Raw genomic sequence first — 25,891 nt, forward strand, 5'->3', positions numbered from 1 at the left:
TATGGTATGTATAATGTAATGCCAGACTGGATAATCTTTCTGGGAAAGAAACCCCAATCTTTTTGTCCCCAATCCTTATTTAACCCCAATCTGTTACAGGTTAGTAGCACTGAATCACAATATTATAAAGGGTTTAATCACTCATTACAAATGAGATCAGAGAGGAAAAATAAATATTCAAAAAAGAATGTTTCATCTGGCTTAATACTATCACCTGCTAATCTAAAGAAATGCAAACATGTTATTTAAAGTTAAAGGAAACAAGCGGAGAAGTGTTATTCTGATATCTCCTACTTTATCACGGGCGAGCACCTGAGCAGATTTTATGACCTGGTATAATGGACAGCGGTTTGTTGTTCTTTGATCTCTAATCTTTGAGCGGCTTAGAACGCCGCAAACTCACTGGTTGCTTCTAATGACAGCTTGGTTGGCTATTTATCCAGAGAGCTACGTGAAAGAATAAAGTGATCTGTTTCAAAATACTTCATAACTAATAATGGAATGTATCAATAATGTATCAATAATGTGTCAATAATGTATCAATAATGTATCAATAATGTATCTATAATGTATCAATAATGTATCTATAATGGAATTGCTCAAATTTTGGTTTGAGTATTTAGAGTTATTTATTTATTTATGTAGAATTTTGGTCTCTAAATACAGCTGAGACACACTAGATCACAACCTATCTCGTTTTATGTTTCACATGTTAGGACAGAGTCTTTACATTCTCGATATATAAATTACAACTCTGAAGCTTTTGTTCAAAACTATAAACAATTTATAAATTTGTATGACAAGCAATTATTGCTTACTGAACTGAATGAGATAGACTGATAGACCATAAAATTAAATTCATCTTATGGAGACGGCAGCCTCAGCTTCTGCATACACATAAAACTTCATCAAAACTTTTGTGGTCAGCAGCTGAACCAATCAAAGCTTCTGTAATCAGCAGCTGAATCAACCAAAGTTTGTAAATACTGGCTATTAAGGTCCGAGTCCAACGCAAAAAAATAACACCAATTCAGCTACTAATTGTTCATCGATTACAGGCTTTCATTTGCTTTGAAACATGATTAAACTGGTTGTTTAAAAGTAAATAAAGTAAATATTGAATTCGCTAATAGTGTCTTATCGAATCGAACGCGAGCTTTTGTCGCACCTGATCAAACAACAGTTCTCATGACTGAAACTATTTGGCTCTTAGTTTTTGGTCACTCGAGACTATCCTTTAAAAACGTTAGCAGGTCCTGTAACTTTCACCTTTTCCTAGCTCATTAAAGATGAGATAAGAAAGTGACCCATGCCAAGTCATCTGTCCATCAAGAGATGCAAGGTTTATCATGCTTTGGGATGTACAAACTTGAATAGGTTGAAAGGTAAGATAATGAAGTAATGAGAGGTGAGCGCCCAAACACGACCAGTGTCCGAGTAGAACGTAACAAAGATTAAAATTTGTTTGCTACAGAGATAAGACATTCTTGTGATACGTATAAACCTTAAGATAAACCCGCCAACACACTCCTGTTTGGTTTAATATGAACTTTGAGCCGATACTTAACTCCTGCATGAACTACGTTCTATTTTTCTTTCCAATCATGTCAGAGTTTTCCCTAAATTTTTATGAAGTTCCCTTTGAGAGTTGTGTCTATTGTTCCTTCTATTGTTGTGTCTATTGTTCCTTCTATTGTTGTGTCTATTGTTCCTTCTATTGTTGTGTCTATTGTTCCTTCTATTGTTGTGTTTATTGTTCCTTCTATTGTTGTGTCTATTGTTCCTTCTATTGTTGTGTCTATTGTTCCTTATACAGGAGTAAAAACTAACCACTATGTAAAAAATAAACTTACTTGTTTGAACCAAATACGCTGGCAGCATCTGCTTGAAGTGGCAGCATTCAGACAATGCGCTGCTACAGTGAATAATAATGTTGATAAAACACGGAAAATCATTTGCATTGGAAAGTTGGTAAAACTGTTGACAAAACTCCATTTTACTAACCTTAATGCTTTATTATTACAGAGTTTGCTGTGTTGATGGAAACATTCATGACTGCCACCCTACTTTAAACAACTACCACTTTAAACAAGAACTGATGGAAGCTAAGCTAGAGCATTTTACGGAACTCTTCTTACTGCTAGTTTAAGATAAACAAAAACTGTTACTTTGTTACAAAAACTTATTCTACTCTGAGGATAGTTACGGGTGTATTGTTACCGTACCCGATGATTTGGGAGCGTACTACTGAAGATTTTGAGCCGATCTTGTGCCTCTGCCCATCAGTGCAGACAATATTGTACTGCTATTACAGCTGAAAAGTCAGCAAAGTGGAATATTACTTAAATTACTGTTTTGTGTTCATCCAAATTCTTTATCCACTTTATCCAGTTCATAGGAAATCTCTCATTTTCATTTACTTCATAAATATGAAATCAGTGTATTACCATAATTAATATTTTGTAATATACACGTATACCCTTATCATATATCCAAATCCTTCATATTGACAGACATACATGTCTGTCAATATGAAGGATTGTATGAAGGATTGTATCGGTAGCACTAAAAATGTATCGCCAACAGAGTTTAAGCAAGTCATCTTTGAAAGGGCTGACCAAAGGAGAAAAATACCTGAAATTGGTTTGAACAGCAATTAAACATTTGGGAACTACTGCGGTCAACTTTTCATATTTCATCCCAAAATGCTTGAGTTTTATTTTTTAAATTATGATGTACAGTACATAACAATAGCGTTCATTTGTTTGTCCACTAGTTAATTCGCTAGTTCTTTTTTTGATTCACTCATTCGGAATAATTGAAATAAGTACATGACATCGCTATGCAGTAAAGTACAGTCTCTATGGGCGGAGCTGCCGTTGGGTATAGTACAAACGAAAGGCTCATGTGGGGCCATAGCTCCTCTAGCTCTTTTGGATTAAGATAGTAAACAGCTGATTGAGGACATTCCAGAGGAGATCTACAGTTGTTGAGCTATGATGTAATCTATAGCTGTAAAGGTACTTCTGTGTTATCGCTAGGTCATATCCTTGACCATTCTAAGCTATTGATTAACTAAATTCTAATCCTGGGCATTTCTCATTGAGGCCTCGAGTACTTCTACATTTACAGGTACTGATGCTTATTTTATATATTTTTAGATATTTGACTACTGTTATTTTTATGTAAAGTTTTAGTGTGAAAAAATTGGTATACCACCTTTTCATTTCTTTTGTCACAATCTCTTACATTTACATGTACATCACAAATGAATGCTGTAATTTCTGTTTATTATGATAGATTTTGATGACATCCATCATATGCTGTATGATTGAGATGCTCATTGTATTATTCGTAAGCTGGAGTCCTAGCTGGAAAGTTTTTTAAACTATGGAGTCAGTAAATTATAACTCCGATTACTGAGAATTACAATTTTCTTTTAGGTTCTCTAGATGATGAATGGCTGTGACTCAGGCAAAATGATAAATACTAGCTGCTGATTCTTACCTCATGATCTGGTTTAAAACCCTTTTGTTATTATCTCAATATTAGAGAGCTTACGGAAAGCTTTCTTACACAAGCTGTAAACCTTCAATGATTTGTTAGTGGACTTATGCCTTAACCTAGTAAACAGCCTAACTTTCATTCTGCTATTGGGAAGGAGGAAAGTAAGAGCTCCAGTTTTTATACAACAGACAAGGTTTGTGTAAATAATGCTATATCTGCATATTGAAAGGTAACGTGTGACCGCTGTCGTATGTTGGTTTTGATATAAGTTGATTGCTTTCTTTGTAGAATAGAAAGCAAATCTCTGGAATGGCAGATCAAATTTATATTATATGAAAGTGAAAATGTGAGGTTTATAGCACTTTGCTATATTTTGCAGAGCTGAAGTCAAGGAAAATGCTGTATTACAGAAGCATTGCTTTTTGTGAAAACCAAGAACCTTGAGCGAGAATAGTTTAAGAGATGAGAATGAGGAGCCAATCTGAGGAAAACCTTCCAAAAAAATGGAAACATTGCTCAGTTGTTGAGTTATAAATGGTGCTAGGCTACTGGGAATAGTGCATGCGATGAAAAGTGGTTTAAAAAACTGTCAAGGCAAAAAAGTAAATGAAGCTTGTGGAAACATGGTAAAAACTTTAAATAGGCTTATAGCCTTAGGTAAGAGCTTGGAAGTACAAATATGACTAGAAAGGAATAAAAAAGCACAAGAATGCCAAGCTGAGGGTCTGGGATACAGTTGGGCAGAGGTCATCCGTATCAGGTAAAGAAATATATGCAAGTGTGTGACCGGAAACTATGAAACATACAAGATGTGGTGGAAACCTGTTGACAGCAATATCAAGTGGCAAGTATTCCCTGGTATATTAACAAATTTATTCTCTGTACTGTAATTTTTTGACTTGGATCCAAAAGTAAAGAGCTGTTTAAACAGGTCTATTTTGACAGTTCTTTGTCACCATGCTGCTCCATGCAGCGTAGGCATTTTAGAATCAATAAATAAGTGAGGATCTTAGGATATCCAAGAACGCATTTTCTGGTTAATAATCGCTATCAAATCAGGAAGCGTGTGTAACAGAAATTGGAATGTTACAACAACGCATAAGCAGATTTTCTACCTATGTTTCAACAGGAGGCAAAAACCTGTTTTCGACTTACTTTGTTTATCTGGTAACAGCTCTGCAAATAATAAAGAATGGAGATCTACTCAATGACAACAAAAGACAGGAAAATTAAAATGCACATATATGCATGTATGATATATTAAATAGTAAGAGAAAATATTCAGTATACACATTTGCTGTAACAGAACAGCTTTAGCATTGTTGTAAAAGCATAAATAAACTACCAACAGAATCCGTATTCACATGAATGATGACTTGAGTGTTAGCGCTGCTGAGTATGTAAAGATGAAATGTGCTCCGCTTGAGCACATAATTCAAATACATATTGCATGAAGTCTTGTTGATAGGGAACTATCTGCTGATGTAATGAGAGAGGCACCTCGACGTGTTGCTTCTGTATGAAGACTCATTCGGATGATGCAAATAAATACACGCTGTTAATCCTCCTCCAGTAAGTCATCAAAATTCACATCCTACAAATCAGAGCAACTTTGACACGTCTGCTTGACAGATCTTCACAACAGCATGAAAGCTTCTACGGTGTACAAATAGAGATATTGAAATAGGTCAGTCAGAACTATATAGCGATTGACGAGAGTTCAGACATCAAACATGGAGAATAGTTTTTACGTTGTTGAACTTTCTTTGTAATGAGATATAGAATGTGGGAATTGCTCCATTGATATTCAACAAAAGCGTGTAACATGAAAACTAGCCAGTGGTTCGGTCTATGACAAATTTACAAAAGCAACTCTTGTGTAAGCTATTGAGCAAGCATTTCAGTCAGATGAACAACATAAGCGAAAGTTTTATATTGGACTACTGCCTGCCATCTATACACCATTTATTATGAGCTCGTGAACATACCTCTAGGGTCAAAACATGAAAATGCCAACAATAAAATACAAAATGAGAAGAGAGTTGGATCCATATAATGCACCGCTGTCGCTATACCCATATCAGCATCGCACACAGTGCTGGTCTCATATCTAGTCCACCCCATATCTAAGGCTAACCTACCGATGTGTCAATATTTTCATCGATTTTCATATTTTCTAAATCAAGTTCGAGCTCATCCTCAAGAAGCTGAGTGCTCGAGGGAGGCTTGGAAGGCTCTGGGGGTACTGGTGGTCTTGTTGGCTTGCTTACTTCTGGTAATTGTGCGGTTTCTGTGGCCGACTGAGTCTGATTATTCGGGGCAGCTGTGTTTAGCCCTGGCATATCATCCTGTCAACGATACATGGCAACGCATCAGTACTAAAATCTTAGAACTACCATCAATTATATAAACTATTACATAATATGCAAAAGAGATCTTGTCAATTCTGAGTGTTGGTTTTGAAACTATAAAACTTATGTGCAGAGGTTTCTCTGTAAAGTAAACTGTCCACCAGTACCTTGTAATCCTAACAACATTTACCCAACTTTCAAATCTAAAGGTACTACATAATTCAAACTAAAGATACTGTGAGTTTGGAGGACCAGTAACTAACCTTGGCAGCTGCAGAAAGCTGATCAGCCATAGCCTGTGAACTTGAGTCAAATCTACCGGCATCGATAGCAGCCCGCATTTCTTCCTGTACGTCGCGCTCAGGATTAGGCTATAAAATTGTACAACCAATCTAGAAGAACCAATAAGATTTTCTGAGAGCAAACTTCAATCACATATTGATTTGACATGAGACAGCAATCACAAACCTGCAGATACGTCCACTGCTAAACAGCTATCAGATTGACTAAATATTAAAAAGGTGACAATGTCTACGCTCCTGACTAGGGACTACAATGTAAGACATTTCTTATGAGACTTACAGTCAAGGTAGGATAACTCTTGGCTGGCAGTTTCCTTCGTCTCTCTTGCGTTAAATATCTTTCTGTTAACTCTGATTCTTTTAGTCCTGAGAACAGGTTGTCATACTCAGCAGGGTCAGCAAGACTCGCTGCCAACTTGGGGCGGTTCTCCACCAAACTCTCTTTCCACAGCTTTGATACTCTGTAATAGAAATGATACCGAGTTTGGTAATACCACAATATAGGTGGATATACATCGCAATTGTAGCCCTCCTAAACTTGCGACTACATGATATCATAACAGGGAACAACAATACAGCACTTTCTCTCTTTATCTAGATGAGTCACAAAACAGTTGCGCTGGATGCATGAGTCATTATCAAATGGGTGGATTTGCGTGGTGATATTTGAATATCCCATAATAAATTAATAGATAACAAACTGAAGCTTGATTCATTAGCCATTTCGACAGCCGATTTCTGTACCAGTTACCGGTTTGGTAAAAATAATTTATGAAAGCGCCCACACCAATGTTTCAATGATGGATTAATAGCCAAGCTAAAATCATTATATGTATATAGTTTTGTGCCTACATGCCTTTGTGCCTACATAGTTTTGTGAGTACATGTGGTGGAATTTTGAAATTACTGTTGAAGTACTGCAAGCAATTGAAGACTAATAGAGAATATCAAAAACTTAATTCACGTTCATCAACCTAAACAACCTCATATGCATCTATTCCAGCTCATTTTCAACAAGTTAAAATTGGAGAAAACCAGAGAAAGTTGATCAGAATAAAGCGATAACAGCAAAAACACGTCAAATGCACATTTCTATTCCATTAATTTAAACTTCATTATCCAGAGATAATTTAAAGCTTTTGATCCAGAAGGTGAACTTGGTTTATACCCCATAAAGCATCAGGTTTATACCCCATAGAGCATCAGGTTTATACCCCATAGAGCATCAGGTTTATACCCCATAGAGCATCAGGTTTATACCCCATAGAACGTCAGGTTTATACCCCATAGAGCGTCAGGTTTATACCCCATAGAGCGTCAGGTTTATACCCCATAGAGCGTCAGGTTTATACCCCATAGAGCGTCAGGTTTATACCCCATAGAGCGTCAGGTTTATACCCCATAGAGCGTCAGGTTTATACCCCATAGAGCGTCAGGTTTATACCCCATAGAGCGTCAGGTTTATACCCCATAGAGCGTCAGGTTTATACCCCATAGAGCGTCAGGTTTATACCCCATAGAGCGTCAGGTTTATACCCCATAGAGCGTCAGGTTTATACCCCATAGAGCGTCAGGTTTATACCCCATAGAGCGTCAGGTTTATACCCCATAGAGCGTCAGGTTTATACCCCATAAAGCATCAGGTTTATACCCCATAGAGCATCAGGTTTATACTCCATAGAGCATCAGGTTTATACCCCATAGAGCATCAGGTTTATACCCCATAGAGCATCAGGTTTATACCCCATAGAGCATCAGGTTTATACCCCATAGAGCGTCAGGTTTATACCCCATAGAGCATCAGGTTTATACCCCATAGAGTGTCAGGTTTATACCCCATAGAGCGTCAGATTATTTTCTTGAACAGCAAATGACTGATTCCCGTCATTAGTTCGTGACCTTGATGTGCTGGCTGATCATTTTGGCAGCAAGAGAGTTAACTGCTGTTTTCAAATCCTTGAAATGCTTATTTGAGTGTTATACTTGCTATGCCTGATAGGTATTCATATTTTAAACAGTAATGCAATGACAACTACTCCATTTATATCAACATTCGAATAGAAGTTGAAATAATTTTTTGTGACCATTTTAGTGGAGTAACACTTTTCAACTGTTTAAGGGGGCCTTTTCAGATAGCTGCTAACCAGATCTGCTTTCAAACACCTGAGAACATCTTTATACATGCTGTTAATATCTATATACATGTTGCTAACATCTATGTACTTGTTGTTAACATCTATATACATTGTGTTGTTAACATGTATATACATGTTGTTAACAACATGTATATAGATGTTGTTAACAACATGTATATACATGTCATTAACATCTATATGTGCTGCTAACATCTATATATGTGTTGTTAACATCTATATACATGTTGTTAACATGGTTCAAATGATATGCTGATAAAAATTGAATTTCTTTAGAGACGTCAGAGGGTAAACACATTAAATGTGATGGCGTGATTAAATAATTAATCCACTAAATTGCTACACAAGTTTAATGGCTAAATGGAAAAACCCTAAGATTATTTGTTATACTAGCCACATGACATGTTGTTGCAGGTGATAATACTAGCCACATGCCATGATCTTGCAGGTGATTATACTAGCCACATGCCATGTTCTTGCACTTGCAGGTAACTATACTAGCCATATGACATGGTCTTGCAGGTGAATAGACTAGCCATATGACATGGTCTTGCAGGTGAATAGACTAGCCATATGACTGGTCTTACAAGTGGTTATACAAGCCATATGCCATGGCCTTACAGGTGGTTATACAAGCCATACACCATGGTCTTACGGGTGGTTATACAAGCCATATACCAAGGTCTTACAGATGGTTATACTAGCCATATGCCACGGCCTTACAACAAGTCATGTTTCTTCCGAACACAGACAGCCACGGAGGCGCCAAAGGAGGGCAGCTCTACTGAGCACTCATAAGATTTTGTGTAATGCATGAAGATGACCACAATGCTTTTATCTAAACTATTCATAACTTTCAGCCTCGTTTCGATCAGCCTACCACAACGCTCAATTAGAAAAGAAAAATACGATATCAGCATAAAAAGGGGGGAGGTAAAGGGTACCTGGAGGTTTGACTAGGAAGGTATGTTCTAGCGAAGAACGCTGCCTCAGGTAGACGGCCTGTACTTATGAGCAACTCGAGGCATTTTTCAGTCTCTCCCAACATGAAATATGACAGGAATGATACATTGTTGTGTCCAGCGTCCTTAGACATGTCAGCCAGCTTTCCAACCTGAAAAGGAGATGATAACTCTGAGCAACAATGCAGCATTTTGATTATTACTGTGAGAACTATTTCCAAAGAGATTTGACATCGAAGAGTCCCCTTAAAAACACGTTTATATCTAGACGAAATTTCATGTAACAGCAATGCTGCTAATTCCACAATAGAAATGACGAAAGAAGTTAGTAGTGAAGTTATAAATTCTGAAACCTAAACCTAGTTTGAATGTAAACATTTAGTGTCAAATCTTTCACACAGCCTTCAATTAGCAAGAGGCTCATATTTGTACAATGCAATGAATTCTCACTAGTCATCTCCAATCCCCCCCCCCCCTCGTGCATTACAGAGGCTAGAGGTGGTACTGCCATATAAATTATCCATAATGGTAAAAGAAAAAGAAGGCCCAGCAGATAGTTTTGACATAGACAAATACATTTGCTAGTTGTAGCAGAGCGTAACAATTACTGTTTACTCAGACTAATGAAAGACAACTGTACCTACCATGTCGGTATTGCCTGAGGAAGTTGAGAGGAGGAGGAGCCCTCCAAAGTCTTTCGCTCTCTGCAGAGCTTCCTGTGCGAGCCCAAACTCCGACTTGGACAGCGCGAGGTCAGCTAGCTGCTTCCATTTGCCCTCCGTCTACATTGTAATTTACATCATAAGGCATCAATTACAACTCATTTGTCTTCTTTGTTAACAGATCAACTACTTTTTCCTACCCTATGGAGAGGTTTCACTGACGACTGTATTGTTTTGAAATTCATGTTTGCCGCTTTGGTGTAACAAATCATACAAACCTGTAAGAAAAGAACTACCTGGCTTCTTATCACATGCTAATGTTATTATTACAATAAGCAAGAAACGCATTGTTCTAAAGACATAACAAATCCACCCTGAAAGTGCACATATGGATAAACTATGCTGAACTAACAAATTATTAATCTATGTTGACTTTGAAAGCATGGTTCACAGGTTAAATTCAACTCTAAATTCAATTGCTGGATAACTTAAAATTTGCAATTTTTGTGCTATAGATAGGTTGAAATAGAATGGCTGCAGACAGTCAAACCCACTAGATCAAACATGACACCGCTTATTTGAACAGTAAGTAGAAGGCATTAAGTCCAAAAAGTTCTATTTTTTAGACTTACTTTACCACTAGCAACACACATGACTGAAATTGTACTCAGTTTAGCCTAGTGTATTCTTGATACCCTAGTAGTAGAATTTTACTCACATCCTGCTCTGAGGCTATTCCGTAGGCAATCTTCAAGTCAGCGAGTTGAAGTGCCAACTCAAACTTGTGCTCTGGATCACAGGTTACAGCGAGGGCTTGAGGCTTAAAACCCTGTTTTTCCAGAAAATGTGCAACTCTGTTTCTTTGATCTTTTGGTATAGTCGGTAGAACCTGTGGACAAGAGAGGTGGACACCTCTTATGTATACCTTATACCTAGTATGCATTTCTCAGTAATGTCTGATTTGTTCTGTGGACAAGAGAGGTGGACACCTCTTATGTATACCTTATACCTAGTATGCATTTCTCAGTAATGTCTGATTTGTTCTGTGGACAAGAGAGGTGGACACCTCTTATTTATACCTTATACCTAGTATGCATTTCTCAGTAATGTCTGATTTGTTCTGTGGACAAGAGAGGTGGACACCTCTTATTTATACCTTATACCTAGTATGCATTTCTCAGTAATGTCTGATTTGTTCTGTGGACAAGAGAGGTGGACACCTCTTATATACCTTATACCTAGTATGCATTTCTCAGTAATGTCTGATTTGTCATAATAAAATTAAGGAAAATGCTGAGATTACAGCGTATCCTTCGTAACAGCTATGATTCCTTCATGGAAATACTAGCAAGTATATTTTCAAAAACATACACGTAGGCATCTGGATTTAAGAATGATGGTTAGTGTTTGGAGGTCATTTTTGGAGGTTATTTATATTCGACCATTAAGTAATGATCAGGCAATGATTCAGCCAGTTGTAGCATCCTATTGCCTTAAAATTTCATCATATTAAACTGATATTGGTTTTGAATAGAAACTACCTACCCCGTGTACCAGTTGAAATCACAAAATATCACCAGTTCTATTTATCGAATGACCTTTAATCAAAACAGATTTTCACATAATAAAAATAGCAGGTGTGTCAATAAAGCGCAGAGAATAAGTAGCAGCACACTTATTCAGAAATACTTGAGGGGCAATCGATTGGTGCAAGTGTTAGTCTATCGAGCTGAATGTCACGAGTTGGAGCATCGTTGAAAGCTATCTTTTATCTTAACCTAAAACCCTGGTCACGAATAGATGGGTGGTCAGACATACGTCACTCTTATTACGTATAGTAAAGATAGATTCTTGCTCTACCTTATTTTAGACATAAGATATTTGCTATTATTTTTCCTTAGCAGAATAGACCTTGTTGTCTAGCAAAATGTAAATTGACATTGTAGGTGTGCACTCCCATTAACTTGTAAAATTACCGTAGACAAGGACCAGGGACCAAAATTTGTCGATACAAACCAATAATACCACAGTTACTGTAGTCATTAAACTTAAAAAGTTAAGTCTAATTATTTTCCTTTTTCAACGGTCAAAAGGGTGAGGTGAGGTTCCAAAAACGATTCCACACTACAGCGTTTTCGTGATGGCTGCGATTAACTGTTGGTTTTTGAGCTTTTAAGAGCTTGTAATCGCATTTCTACATATTTTGCACATACAACACAGCAGAGTAAGACATGGTGAATCTTTTGATACATAATAACTGTGATGTGAATTTTGTTGCAAGTCAACCTTTAATGAAAGCTGGAATTGTCAATGAACAGCCAAGCAACAGGAATGTGACTGGATCAGATGATGACGAAAGGGATCCAACCTTGTTTGATGCCGCCGTCATCAAACTATTAAATCCGACGCAAAGATGAAGAATTTGATTGATGGGTAAAAAATGATTGATTAAAAAGTGAGCACTGCTTTTGTAATATTAATAGTTACTATTAATGATTTGAATAAAGTCTAACCTCATCACCTATTTGATTTAATTTTAATGAAAATATATTTTTCTTACAATTGCTGCTCTTTATAGTCCACAAAATACAGTAATTCACTTTCAAATCATTGTTTGAACTCGAATATAGATGACAACCGGCATGTAAGTGGATAAAAACTATGTAATCACCTTGTCAGCGGTGTCAAAGTCCTTCCTCATAACTGCTGTCTGATATTCGAGCACAGAGAGTAGCAAGGAGTAGCTGACAACATTTAGTTCTTTATCACCGAGGTAGAGTCTGTTCTCTTTGGGTATATAACCCAGTACATACATTACTCTGTCCAAGTGTGCTGTAACACCCAACCAGTTCTACCGTATGAGCCTAGGTTAGCACAAAACAACTACAGATAATGGATCAACGTAAGCAGCCTTCACTACAACGCAATACCACAGACATGTGCAGTTTATTCCCTACACACAGGCTGGGAGTAGAGCCATTATTGAGAATTTTGAATTGCCATTAGATACTTTCTCTACTACCATATTGTAAGGAGACTTACAAAGTATCCCTACCTCATCCCTTTTACAGAGGTAGGGACAGAATGTGATTGCAGCTCGTATACATTATTTTAGATGGCTGCTCGTTTGAATCGTATTGGACAAACGGCAGTCTTATAAAATCATCACAGCCTAAACAGACTTCGTATTATGAGCCAATGGATAACAGATAGATTAGACTGCTATACTGTTTGAGAAAACCCATCTATTCTATGACATCTACGTTCTTCAAAACTTGACAAAGAAACTGCTTTGCCGCGTGTCTAAACAGGAATGAAGACTAATTACATTCCTTAGTTTGCTACTTTATTCATTCTTTGTTGCTATCGCTGGCACATACATATTAGACCTATTAGAGCTATCGGCCGTATTAATCGCTGGCACATGCCTATTAGAGCTCTCAATTGTATTAATAACCGTTTTAATATTATACTAGGACCAATTTATTGCTGCTTTCCATGGATGAAGTCTTTTGTAATTCTTTTCTTCACTTCAATAGAGTCTTGGTGAGATTGTACCGAATCAATCTTGAGCACTGCCTTCACTTCATTAGAGTCTTGGTGAGATTGTACCTAATCAACCTTGAACACTGCCTTCACTTCATTAAAGTCTTGGTGAGATTGTACCTAATCAACCTTGAACACTGCCTTCACTTCATTAGAGTCTTGTTGAGATTGTACCTAATCAACCTTGAGCACTGCCTTCACTTCATTAGAGTCTTGGTGAGATTGTACCTAATCATCCTTGAGCACTGCCTTCACTTCATTAGAGTCTTGGTGAGATTGTACCTAATCAACCTTGAGCACTGCCTTCACTTCATTAGAGTCTTGGTGAGATTGTACCTAATCATCCTTGAGCACTGCCTTCACTTCATTAGAGTCTTGGTGAGATTGTACCTAATCATCCTTGAGCACTGCCTTCACTTCATTAGAGTCTTGGTGAGATTGTACCTAATCAACCTTGAGCACTGCCTTCACTTCATTAGAGTCTTTGTGAGATTGTAAATAATCAACTTTGAGCACTGCCTGTTTTCTACTCCCCGTTTTCTATTGTTGACACATTTTAAGTGAGTTGACTTTTTATGTTGCTGAATGATCTTGAGCATCTCCAAAAAAAGAAAATTACCGAAACTAGACCACCTGATTTGAATTGGTCTAATAAGTGGTGACCTTGACCTATGGTGTTCCATTAGAATTTATTTGCATCTATGTGTGTGCCATCATACTAGTCAGCATATAATGGGAACACAGTTGAAAAAATGCAATGTGAATATCGACCTTCGTGACATGAATCAGAAACTACAGAAAAATTTGGCTTCAACAGATTTAATTACCTAAAAACAGTTCCAAATTACAGCAGTGGTATACACGGCCAGCGGTATACACGGCCAGCGGTATAAACGGCCAGCGGTATACACGCCCTGTATATAAATACTTCTTTACGAGAAGTCTTGTTTTCATCATTATTTGAGAGCAAATTTTAAACGAAACAAGCTTGTGCTAGAAATGAACAAAATTGATTCGAGAAGATATTTATAAGAATCGGTTATTTCAGCCCACCAGTTTTACCATCATGTCCCTCAGTTTTACCTCTAATGACAGACCCATTTGTCCATTTTTAGCTATACAAACAACGCATTTCACTGTTGCGCGTAGCTCTGCCTTTAAAATATTGAGATATTGATGCACCGAACCACTATTGTAAAGTTGGTACTCTCATCATAACAGATGATGTGCTTCCTCACCAACCGCGAGTGCTTCTTCACCAACCAAAACAAAGACAACTTAGACCTTCAGTTCAGCTGTAACCCCAGCTCGATGGATGACAGTGATATCTAGTGCATGATAAGGCACACGCTACTTACCTATTGTCACCAACTCTCCACCCACGTAATAGTTGAGTCTGTTCACAGAGTTGGTGTAAATGAAACAGTCACCAACCCAGCAGCCAGTTTTCACTATCTCCTCTACCTCTCCAACAACCTAAAACCAGCAGCTATATTCTACTCCCACTCTAGGCTCCTGATTAATGTCCACATAGAGTTCCAATACAAAAAGTAGTTAAAAAGTTTACTGATATCAGTTAGTAATACTTGAATGCTCTCCAACGCTAACAATTCAATATTAGGCCATGATTGCATATCCAGTGGCTTCAAATTTGCACATTGGAGGTGACAAACTTGTTTAATAAGAAACTTACAAGTTACATCTAGTGCTACATCTATGAAACAAGACAATGACAGACTACAGAGGCTTTAGACAAGACACTACACAGCAGAAGAGACAAGTTCTCGGAACAGGAAAATAATTTAATGCTATGAAATAATGAGCTAACACAAGACATTCGGACTGCGTACTCAGTTTGACTGAATAACTGTGGAGTCCCAGTACTGACAGGTCAGTACAAGCTCTTCACAAAGACAGTTATGTGGCCAGCAGATATGATTCCATTCTCAAAGATAATAAGGAGCAACATCATCAGCATCACTCACCTCAAACGCATCCTCGATACCATCTGGTGTGCTGAGTTCAGGATCTGCTTTGGCAGCGTCAACAGCTTGAGAGCTATAGCGTAGGATATAGAACGAATCGTCTGTAGCGATGCAAACATGCTCACCTGTCTCTGACCAAAGCACCTGGAGTGCATAACATATAAGATAGTTGTGAAGTGATGGCTTTGCATTGTCAATAAACATTTCTTGTGCCCACTAAACTATCTAATCTTTTAGTGCATGCATGTCATATATATTCCATTGATATTTTAGTATAGACATTCCCTGCCAATCTCTACAACACTGTAGAAAGGTGCCATATCAGAGCTATCTCTATAGCACTGCGAGTTCATGCCAGAATCCCTCCTTATGACACTGATTCTATCTCGACCTATGGCATACATACATGTATCATCCTCATCAGACATGAAACGTCATATAGAATATGAACTGCTAAATAGCAAAGCAACAAGAGCAACATTTACTTTAGCATGGATGTGAAGGTCTGGCTACATACACCGACAAAATGCATCCCCAAAGTGTAGTGTAGATATTTGCCGTGTTTACACACCTACGCTACTAAACGATGCACCGTGTTAGCAAATAGATTAAACAATGGAGATAGGCCTAAGCCAGGTGAAGACAATGATGTCCTCGTTGAATTTTTCAGTACCATTACAGAATTATTGTCAGAGTATTTATGTCCTAGACATGTATAATAAACCATGTGTGACAGCAATAGTGTTTTACAGTCACTTGCATTGCCATACTCTGATAAAAACACTGTAGCCTACATGCTAAAGAAGAAAATTTACAAAGTACAAATATTTCATTTGTATTTCATAGCCTAAATTAACTATAGATAAGAATGTCAACACAATTTATTAGAAAAACAAATTATCCGAAATGTTTAACAAGCGGTTCCAATTTATATTAGTGGCTTTCGAATATTGGTTTCAAGTGAGAATGTCTTAGCACAAATATAAATAGGTGTTTGTGTGAAGAGCTGTCATCATCATTCGAAAGCCACTGGTTACACTCTTAGTCGTGACTAGCATGAAGTTGGAAACAAATCAAATTGAATCGAGTTCGTAATCATAAACTATTTAAGCCAATCACGAATAATCTGTTTTATTTGTACGAATGTATATCAGGATGTTCATTTTGAAACAACGCAGCGCCAGACCTTTACTCAGCTTCATGTGAAGCACAGGTACTTGAAAGATACGACACGAGCGAGATCAAGACCACCTACTGAGAGGCCATGGGTTACGATATATTTGTAGATATTACTCATCTTCAACCAAGGAGGCGGGACTAAGTACCAAAGACATTACAAGTTATCTTCCTACAACCTCCCCATCAACTCAGCTAAATGCTAGCTATTTTAATGATACTAGGTGTCGAAGTAGTCGGCTTTAATTTAATACTTAACTGTAAATATATTTTGGTGGCACAACATAAAGCAATAAATGTATTGCGAATAATTATGTTGGAATGACAAAACTGTTATACAGGTTAATGCTTCAGTAAATCAGTCGTGAACACAAATTTGAGCATCATAAGGAGTCACAATATGGGTCTCGCAAGTCATACGACCCTCTCGGAGTCATACGACCCTCTCAAAGTCATACGACCCACTCAAAGTCATACGACCCTCTCAAAGTCATACGACCCTCTCAAAGTCATACGACCCTCTCAAAGTCATACGACCCACTCAAGGTCATACGACCAACTCAAAGCCATACGACACACTCAAGGCCATACGACACACTCAAGGCCATACGACACACTCAAGGCCATACGACACACTCAAGGTCACACAAACCACTCAAGGTCACACAAACCATTCAAGGTCATACGACCCACTCAAGGTCATACGACCAACGTTAAGTCCCTTGATCCACTCAGTCATATGACTCGCTACAAGGAGGAATGCAAATCATGGACAACACTACTTACAAGCTTTGGTGCAATTTCTATGCGCCTGACGAGATCTGTGCTCTCCCAATCATAGAAGGCCAGGCCTGAGGCAGACTTAACTCCAAGCATTGATCCTCCATAAATACCTATAGAACACGCGTCACACTGGCCTTTAAATCTATCTGACAGCTAGCTGATCTCAGCCAAATAGACCAAGCATTTACAAAACAGTTTAGAATTGTCCAGCAATGGAAACCATGTGAGTGGTTCAAATCGCAAATCAAACAATCGTCTGTTCTACTGAATCGTTAATTAACCAGTGCATACAACTATTAGATGTGGGTGTTTCTGATAGCTACTAGCTTCGCTGCTTGTGAGGTCTTCACACTGGAAAGCAATGAGAGCAGGAGGCTTGTACCAGTTCCTTTGAATTTTAACAGGCTTTGTACATGTCATGTTTATATTTTTCAACATGTCAAGCTAAAATAGGCGACTATATTTATGAAATAAACCTTCTCTACATTTGGATGGGATGAGTGCCTATAAAATGTATAAGATTGTAGGCATCCAATATAACAATACGACTCCGACGAATGGCTAAAAATACACAAACTTTACTAAAGATTTCCCCAACAATCACTCAGGCTTCATCTGACATTTGAGCCCCACAAGCAAGCATATTTAGCGGACCTAGAGACAAGGAAAGATAATTCACAAGGGTAAACTAACCCTCTGCTCCATAGTCTGGCTTGAATGACTTGATTTCTTTAAAATTTTTGAAGAGTTTTACGTTAGTAGTTCCTTCTCTGGTGGCATAAAGGGCTGAGTCGTTGCTCCAAATGAACTCGAGGGCGGATCCGAAGCTCTTGTTACGAAGAGCCATGGCTGTGTAAATGATGTACTCTCCGTCACCACACACCGTCACAAATCTGTTAGTGAGAGAGAAATAGTATATGTATAGTCATATGTATAGTATAATATTTGTATAGTCATACGCATAGTGATGTATTGTCATATGTATGGTTATATGTATAGTTACATGTATTATGGTTGTGATACAGGATGACAATAAATAAAACTTTTGTATTATTCATTTTCATCCTAATAAATATATATATATATATATATATACATCCTTTATAATAAATTGCAGCAAGACTATTTAATTTTTAATACAAACACTAATAATATTCTGAATGATGCTTTGGGTTATGTGACAAAACATAGCAGATGAGTTGTACATCCGTTAAATTACCATTACATTACAAATTGCCAGTAGTATGTCTAGAACTACAGTTTAGATGATAAAGAACATACCAGATGAAGGACACGTTATAGCGCTAGTAGTTGAGGGCTATACCATGGTGAACTACCCACCTGCCGTTAGGATTATGCGCAATGCTCTGGGGGTATATTTCACAGCTGCCCATGTCTTTAATAGCTAAGGGTAGACGTTCCCCGTCCTTGATATCGGCATCTGCCAAAGCCTTGATGTTTGCCTGTTGTATTTCGGCGTGCTTGGCCCAGATGATCTTTCCACCTGCATCCATAGAGATAGCGGGTTCCTCTCTTCCGAGCTAAACGAGTATCAACAATGAATAATAATACATTTACAAGCTTCTACAGAGGTTAAGTTAATCAGAGGTGCACAAGGCAATATACTTTACTAAATCATGTAAAACAAGTGACAATAAAAGAATTTGAAATCACTTCTAAAACATATGCAGAATGTTATCACAGATAACACAACAATGTGAGCAGGACTATTGACTTATTAATATTTTGAAGTAAAAATAATGTTAAATGGATTTTAATTACTAATAACACTTGACAAATGAATTTGCAAAAAGTGATGCAATGAACAGAACGAGACCGACAGCTTTATAGTCCCCATCATCAGACATACTGAACCAATTAAATACAAATCTATGAAAATATGGGCCTCATTTTTGATAAGAGTCGTGTGCTCCCGCTAAACACCCGCGTATCAAACTTACCGCTATGACAATGCTGCCTTCATCATAGCCAATGGCCACATTATTGCTGCCCCTCTGACATGCTATGTACCAAGCACGCTCAAGGCCATAATTTAGAGTTGACTCGAGTCTGTATGTGTTGGCGTGCCATATTCTGGTGGTTCCTAAAATGAAAGCGGAAAGCTTCCATGCTAGCCTCGGGTACGAGAAGTGCAATACAGATTGAAACTACCAACTCTTGTGCCATAAATCTGCTGAGTTGATGCAATATATCAAGGTTGCACCAATGGGGAAGAGCAAGGGCAACTGTCGAAGTCAGTGCTAGTAGCTGAGCCCACACTGGCAAAACCACTGCTATGCATATTTCTTTTCCTTTACGTGTTTTCCTACATTTGAACCTTGATATGATCGACTAGACTTGATGTTTGCTCACCATTTACTAATAATATAAAATATATTACTAAATAGTATATGGTATATACATATATATTTTTAGATTTCCGCACACATAATATCAGTGGTTGAAGTAATATAATGGTAACTGCAAACAGATACAATGAATTGTAAGCAGAATAACTTCTTAATTGATATGTACAATGTTATCCTTTCTAGCAATAGGAAGGACGGTTAATCAGATACCGAGCTCAGGTGCACGCATGTAAATATTGTACCAACACTCACCATCTTCTGCTCCGGAGAGAATGATGGGTAATTCTGGATGGAATGCAACGCATGTGACATTCTGAGCATGTCCTTCTAGAGTCTGCACACAAGTCTTGTTCTGGAGCAAACCACCCAATGTGTACAGTAGTACATAATAAACCACCCAATGTGTACAGACGTACATAACAAACCACCCAATGTGTACAGTCGTACATAACAAACCACCCAATGTGTACAGTAGTACATAACAAACCACCCAATGTGTACAGTAGTACATAACAAACCACCCAATGTGTACAGTAGTACATAACAAACCACCCAATGTGTACAGTCATACATAACAAACCAATTTAACACTATTCCTCTTAAGTTGATTACTCATCTGAACTCTATCTCTCCCCATTGACAATGTCTTTAATGAGTTGCCATCAAATGTTGATGTTTGAACTTACTGCAGGTTAGGTTTTAGATAATAACTGCTACCAAATACCAGCTGTTATATCAGTCAAACAGACACTGGCCACCGTATATAAAATTTAAACATACCTGATAATCCCATATTTTACAGGTTCTGTCATCAGCACCAGATATTAAATAGGGCTTATCTCCCCCGGAATAGTAATCAAGTGTGTTCACACCTTTCTCATGACCCTCGAGGGTAAAGTTGGCATTAGAAGAACCCAGTGACCAGACCTGCAAATGAAAAGGTTCCAATAAACTGACACACGCAAGCATGCACACACAGGGTAACAACAACAACGAAATGTGTCCAGTCACGGAGGTCCAACAGCCACTAGAAACAGTCTTGGAGCTATGATAAATACACAAGGAAACTTTAGAATGAAAATTCCACAATGCTACTGAGAAACAGCTAGCAATCTAGCAAGGTCAGAGGCCAAAGAATGGTTGCATGTGATCCACGAGAGACTCGGTCAAAACTCCCAGTGATGCTGAAACAAGGTTTTAACAGAATTGGATAAGCTCGGGCGACTGTATTGATGATGTAACAAAAGTTATGAAGAGTTAATCAACCACCTTCCTGTGACTATACAAACACATTGTTCAACAACTTATAATAGGAAATTCCATGTATCTTACTGAACTTACCATGATTTGAGTAAACTCTTTTCTGATTTACTAAAACAACGCAACATTCAGCCACTTACAAAACAACTTGTTAGAACTGACACATGTCACTACTTTATAACTTTGCAATGATTTGTAGCTGATATGAGTTTTGTATCCAAAGCTTGTATGTGATAATAATTAGTGATGTTTGCAACAATAGAATTGGAATAGTTATTTTTACCAACATACTGAAAACCAGCTCTAAAGTAAAACTTGAGAGTACAAATAAGTTGATTGAAGTTGGCTATGGCAAGCTAGGTAAACCCAACAGTCCTACTTCATCAAAACAAGGGCATGCGCTCCTTCAATAAGAGCAAACAACTATTGAGGGCTGCGAAAACCACCAACATTGAACAAATCTGGCTGTACAGTCAGACCTCCTCTGAACGAGTCAGGTAAAACTATAATTAGATAGAAATAATTTACCGTAAACTAGCCAGTAAACTCATAAAGTACTAAATCTGGAATGATTTTCCATCGAGACATCCTAGACTACAAGCTAAAGCTTTTCGACATACCTTGATTGTCTTGTCTAAAGAAGCACTGGCAAATGTGTTGTTGTCTTTTGGGTTAATTTTTATTTGCATCACATAGTGACCGTGGCCCTCAAAGACCTGTGTGCATGTCCACTTTTTCTCCCAGTCCCACAGCTTTATTGTGGAATCATCTGAAAGGCAGAACATTATATAGATATACACGCTAACAGTTCAGAATGCCTTCATAGACCACCCAGTTGGAAGGTAACATAAGCTTCTCAGGACACTTGAAACTTGAGAACAGTCCTTGCTGTGCACCGATATTCTGTTATTCTTCATATTTGGAGACTGAAGCTTTGGATCTTCTTATAAAACAGTGATAAAATTCTATGTGAGAAGAGAAGCATTGCTAGTATATTTAATGGCATACACACTGCATAGCATAAGAGAAAATGCGAACACACAGCGAAAAATCTTTTTTCTCAGTCTAAAACCAGTCTAGAAATTTAAATTAGACAACTGCATAGCAACAGACTAGACACTAACATTTGCTAGTTACGGAAATTCATTAAAAAACAGCTGCAAGTGTTAAAACATAAAAATGAAAATTTTCAACATTCATGTTTATGCTGCCAACTCGAAAATACTGAGGCTTAAAATTTGTGTTAGTGAAGATGCGAAAATTCTACTTTTACAAACCTAGGTCATGAATCGATTAATTTATGCAATTGCAAAAAAAAACATACAAAAAAACTCTTATTCGGCGGAAATCGAAAGGATAAAAGTATGCCAACATTATTGATCTATAGGTGTTCACTTTAAGCGATTATTGATCTATAGGTGTTCACGTTAAGCGATTATTGATCTATAGGTGTTCACGTTAAGCGATTTTGTGAATGATTTTCAATCCAAGATGTCAAGACGAGGAAGTGTGATAATCTTCCACACCTCACCTAATTCTTGAAACAACAACAATCCACCTTTCCACCTTTGCTGGAACCACAGCCAATTGACCTTTACAACAGATTGCTTTTTAGTGATAGTAAAAGCAAGTTTACTCAATATGGTACTTTTTATTCTTGTCTTATGCCGAGAAATTTTTGTGTGTTTGCCAGTTTACTTAGCACACATTTGAAAAAGGAACAGATACGCCGAGCAGTTGTTCATCAGTCCGATTGGAGAGTTTTATTGGGCAAAGCTGAAGGTTCAGAAATTGCTGGTATAACAAAGCCGTGTGTCATCAAAGTTGTGATTTTCTCAGAAAATTTCACTGAAAGTCGAAACTGACACGTGTAAATGCACCTAATCCGTATACTGCTCAATATTTTACTTAATCTAGAAATCTGTTTAACTAAACTATTAAAAGAAAAATATGCGAGTCCCTAAAATAATATCATTTCTGTAAAACTTATTAAATACATTTTGCTAAAATACCAAACCAAAAGTTTATAAATTTCTTTAGGCCTATTGCTCTGAGCTAAACAGAGGGAATATTTATATAGTAACGCTCAATCATGTTTATGCAAGTATTACTTTAGCCCTGCTATATTATGACTGTATTTGCAAATAATTAAACGCATGAGATGAAATTACTAATAAAATCTACCATGGCATGATTGTAATATTCTGTCTATAACTTTTCCCACGACCAAACACAAGCGAAGCGATTGTTTGAGAGCTTTATGATAAATGCATATGTGCACACAACTGACGGAAATTATTCATCAACGGCTGTCGCAAACCCTTGTACCGAAATCTCAGCAACAAATTTAACCATTTTTCAATGGCGTCATTTAAGTATAATAACGATACAAAACACATAACCCTATTTAAATGTTACTAAATCTTTGAAATTTGTAGACAATATCCTAAACCTTACCCATCTGATCAGATTATACATAAATAGACAGATTAATTTGGCCTAAAATCGCCATTGAAACTTTGACAAGCCTTTTTTAATCAAAATTTAGACTGGCCAACGAAACACCGATAAGGCCGTGTGACAGTGAGTCGAACCATATGTCGTGCGCATTTCACAAGAAAAACGTGCACATTTCATCAGTCTATGGCATTGTCCAATTGCCGAAGGTTTCTGTAACTAGCGTAGAAGTACTGAAGAGTAATCGTTTCTTTTTTGCCGATTTCAAAGTAACTGACTTTTTGGACACTTATAATGAGTACTTGGTATTCCAACTGATGTCCAAAGCAGTGAAAGTAAAGGAAATGACGATGATATTTTTCTAACGATTCTTATAAGATTATTACGATGTTTAATTATAAGAATAATTATTCGATTTTATAAGATTTAATTACAAGAATAATCATTCGAATTTACAAGATCGAAGTATATAGTGACCGATGTTGGGCAATATGTTACTGTTATTTTTTCTATATAATTTTGTAAAATAGATTATCTAAAAATCTAGATAAATATCACAACTTCTTGATATTGTTTGCTATGACGTTTTGAAATGTAAACAAAATTGTGCATTGGTTTTCTATTATTACTGTATTACTATATTAATAATATTGGTTATTCTAATAATATCAGTGCATTTTACTTCTAATATTGCATTTCTCCTATTGCAGGAGAGAGATACGAACATATAATCTTTTCCTTTCATTATTGCTATTTGTTGTACATAACAACAACCAGTACATTACAGCTACCATTGCAGCTACCATTGCAGTTATCCTATCGCACTGCAGTGCCATTTGACTGCTAATATTGCATTTCTCAACCATCAATACCCTTTCTTTTTTCCAATATCACTTTAGTCGTGGGCTGTATGACAGGGAACTTCTAGTACTTATGTAATTGATCTTCTGAATTTAGAGGATTACTAAAACTTTGAAACAATAAATTTTCAGAATGAATTATTGTTTCAGTATGTATATATTAAAATTATGTTTAATATATATTAATATGATGTTTAATAGACAATAAAAAATGACATCCTTTCAGTCACAAATAAAACAAAATCATATGGGAATTGTGAATTAACTCACACTGAATACGACAACTATCAACTAGGCATATTTATGACTAGCTATAAACTCGGCAAGAGACAATAGTTGTGCAGTGCGGAGACACAAAACATTGAATAAAAGCTTACCACTACTAGTTAATATATACGGCTGAGTTGGGTGAACGGCTATGCTCCTAAGATAGTCGCCATGGGCTTCAAATGTGTGCACCCTTTCCAATGTGTTGTAGTTGAAGACTTTAACATAGAAGTCATCCTACAGAAACACCATAAAGTCGACTTAAATACAAAAGCATAAAAATATTGAAAAGCATAAAAGGAATACTAATGATAATCAAAATCATATTTTCATCTGCACTATACAACTTGGAAAAAACCCAATTTCCATTGACAAATAGAAGTGCTACAGTAAGATATTAAGAGCCTTATTCAAACTGGATTGACTGCAACATGCATAATACTTACAGAACCAGTAATAACCCAGTTCTTCCTCGCGACAAACACAGCTGCTCTCACAGGGCTATCAGTTGCCACTTCAAAGGTTTTTATCAGCGTCTGGAAAGAACAGTAAAATACATCCAATAATCATCAAATGAAGAAAAACCGAAATTTAATGTTGTTTTTGTGATTTTTGTTAAATTGAAAGCACTAACCTGTGTTTCAATATTCCAAATGTGCACATTTCCGTTGTAAAGACTGACAAGCATCCATGGTTCTGTTGGATGCAAATCAGCACATTTTACTCGATCAGATCTTGCAGAAAGTTTCCTCCTGGCATCTAGTTTTAACGGCTAAAACAAATTGCTAGCCGTAACAAATATAACCAAATCATCGAAAAAGGGAAGGATACATGTAATAAACATGACTCTCAAATATATTAAAACTGCATTGAGTGCTGCTAAATACTATTTGCCAACATGCAAAACAAGGTACCGAAACTACTGAAAGTGTATCAGTAGAGCTGTAAGAATGGTGGTGAAAAGAGTAATCTGCCTTCATTATGGCAGCGTGACCAACGACCTTAACAAAATCGATACATACAATATAATATGAATGCAAAACATTATTCGAATTCGTAAAACCATGCATGCCTTGTAATTACCATTATAGATGCTGTTGATGTATGAGCTGACCCGCGGCACCACCTTAAAGTGTTAATATGTTCGCAAATCTCATTTAAATAATAGTTTTTCTTACACCGGTAGTGTACGTGGCCTGGGATAAGCGCGTGCGCAGTTTAATAGACCTGTACATAATACTGAGCAGCCTT

General features: G+C 37.1%; 1 protein-coding gene across 1 annotated transcript; it reads right to left on the reverse strand.

Moving 5' to 3' along the window:
- Positions 1-4,736: 4,736 nt before the first annotated feature.
- Positions 4,737-25,844, reverse strand: LOC137403989 (coatomer subunit beta'-like). The gene is made up of 21 exons (XM_068090142.1): positions 25,724-25,844; positions 25,275-25,412; positions 25,087-25,176; positions 24,751-24,877; positions 21,677-21,825; positions 20,577-20,723; positions 20,049-20,148; positions 19,389-19,531; positions 18,769-18,968; positions 18,121-18,320; positions 17,431-17,537; positions 15,469-15,612; positions 14,842-14,959; positions 12,609-12,769; positions 10,656-10,826; positions 9,920-10,057; positions 9,258-9,427; positions 6,441-6,621; positions 6,122-6,229; positions 5,649-5,855; positions 4,737-5,101 (listed from the first exon to the last, which is right to left on the reverse strand). The coding sequence occupies exons 1-21, from the start codon at positions 25,724-25,726 to the stop codon at positions 5,066-5,068; spliced, it is 2,838 nt and encodes a 945-aa protein (XP_067946243.1). The 5' UTR covers positions 25,727-25,844; the 3' UTR covers positions 4,737-5,065.
- Positions 25,845-25,891: the final 47 nt, after the last annotated feature.

The sequence above is a fragment of the Watersipora subatra genome, chromosome 9 (assembly GCF_963576615.1).
Source record: "Watersipora subatra chromosome 9, tzWatSuba1.1, whole genome shotgun sequence".
Lineage (NCBI taxonomy): Eukaryota > Metazoa > Bryozoa > Gymnolaemata > Cheilostomatida > Watersiporidae > Watersipora > Watersipora subatra.